This window comes from Corvus brachyrhynchos, unplaced genomic scaffold (genome assembly GCF_000691975.1).
Source record: "Corvus brachyrhynchos isolate BGI_N302 unplaced genomic scaffold, ASM69197v1 scaffold26, whole genome shotgun sequence".
Taxonomy (NCBI): domain Eukaryota; kingdom Metazoa; phylum Chordata; class Aves; order Passeriformes; family Corvidae; genus Corvus; species Corvus brachyrhynchos.
The window spans coordinates 5,166,396-5,167,796 of record NW_008239324.1 but is presented as its reverse complement, the minus strand read 5'-3'; the positions used below and the strand labels follow the sequence as shown (position 1 = coordinate 5,167,796).

Below are 1,401 nucleotides of genomic sequence, written 5' to 3'. Positions count from 1 at the left end.
GCAGTTCATGCAGCAGTATGCCTGTGTGAGTACATCATGCTCTCTAAGGCCTGTGAAGTCTTTCTTGGAGAGTTTTCTTTTTGCTCTCGTATGCAAAATGGCTGGCAAAAAGCGCTTGAGTAGGTATGGCAGCCTAGGTGGGAGGGCAGGCAGACAATTAGGAAACAGTTGAGAAATTGTTGTTGAAGCTTAACCCTTCAGAGATCAGAGATCGGGTGTGGAGCAGTGCTCTCCCTTTCCATAATCAGGAGCACCAAGGGCTTAAGGGATTCACAGGAAAAGGTTTAGCAAAGTGTTTGCTAGATGTGGCTGACTCAGGTGGCCTCTGACCCCAGCTGTTCCCTGGCCCTGTGGATGAAGCTGTCAGGCTCCCGCCACTGGCAGGATGATGTGCGGGGCAAAATGCTGCCAGTCGGTATTTTTCCCAGAACTCCATCTCCCCTTTGATGGTTGCTGGAACGGTCACAAGGCTCAGTAGCCCCGAGGAGTCATGTTACATTTACTGCCAGAACGAGTCCAAGATTAACGTGCTTTACTGTTGGGAGTCTAAAATGTTAGAAACAATGAGTCAAACACCTCCATCACAAAACTTGGCTCGAAGTCTGCAAGATGAAAAAAACCCAACCAACCCAAACAACCTAAAATGTGGGTTCGTTCTAACCTTTTTGTCTCTGAATGCAGAGGGGGTGTGTGGCAAGGCTTTCAATTCCAGTCTTCATGGTAGAGGGCAAGGGATTCTAGGAGGAGGAAAAATACAGAACAGAGGCTGAAATAGTGACTCATTTGTTTCAAGGAAGTGAAATACTGGGGGGAGAGACTCATCACACAGGATGGATCCATGTGAGTTGGGCATCTTGAAAGTGTGTGTTTTGGTGCAGCGTTTGTCACCCCGTATTGTCACCAGCCTCCAGCTTGGTGCCAGCCGTCTGCTTTTGTGAGTCCAGGAAGATCCAAGGTGGTGCATAACCTTGGTATTCTCTCCCACTCTGAACACTGGAATAGAAGTTAATTCCATCAGTATCTGTAGCTGCAGCTTCCAACTCTATGATGCATCGGGTGTTTTTTCCCCTTAAACGGAAAGTCTTTTGTTTCTTTAGTACAAACTGGTAATTATTTCAAGACGTTTCACGGCTTTCCCCAAAACGCCTCCCTTCGCCAAAGAAGCCAAGGTAGCAATTTCCCCACTCCTCGAGATTCCGGCAGCTTCCGAGCAGCCAGCGGTGCCTTGGGCAGGTGAGGCGGTGGAGGGGAGGGAGGGGAAGCAGCAGGAAGCTGGGCCCACAGTGCTGCTGTCCCAAAGGGGAGGTGTTGGGGGCTGAGGAGCACACGGGGTCGGCCCTGCGCCCACCGCGGCCCGCGCTGCCCTCGGGGCACGGCGCGTGGGACACGGGTGCGGCGGCA

The 1,401-nt window shown here is 51.5% G+C and overlaps 1 protein-coding gene across 1 annotated transcript in view; it reads left to right on the top strand.

The window, feature by feature from the left end:
• PLEKHG4 (pleckstrin homology and RhoGEF domain containing G4) overlaps nt 1-1,401 on the top strand; it is an 87,672-nt gene that overhangs the window by 14,805 nt on the left and 71,466 nt on the right. The window contains exon 3 of the mRNA XM_017740806.1: nt 1,098-1,233. Within this exon, the coding sequence (XP_017596295.1) occupies nt 1,098-1,233 (136 nt within the window). The remainder of the gene's footprint in view (nt 1-1,097; nt 1,234-1,401) is intronic.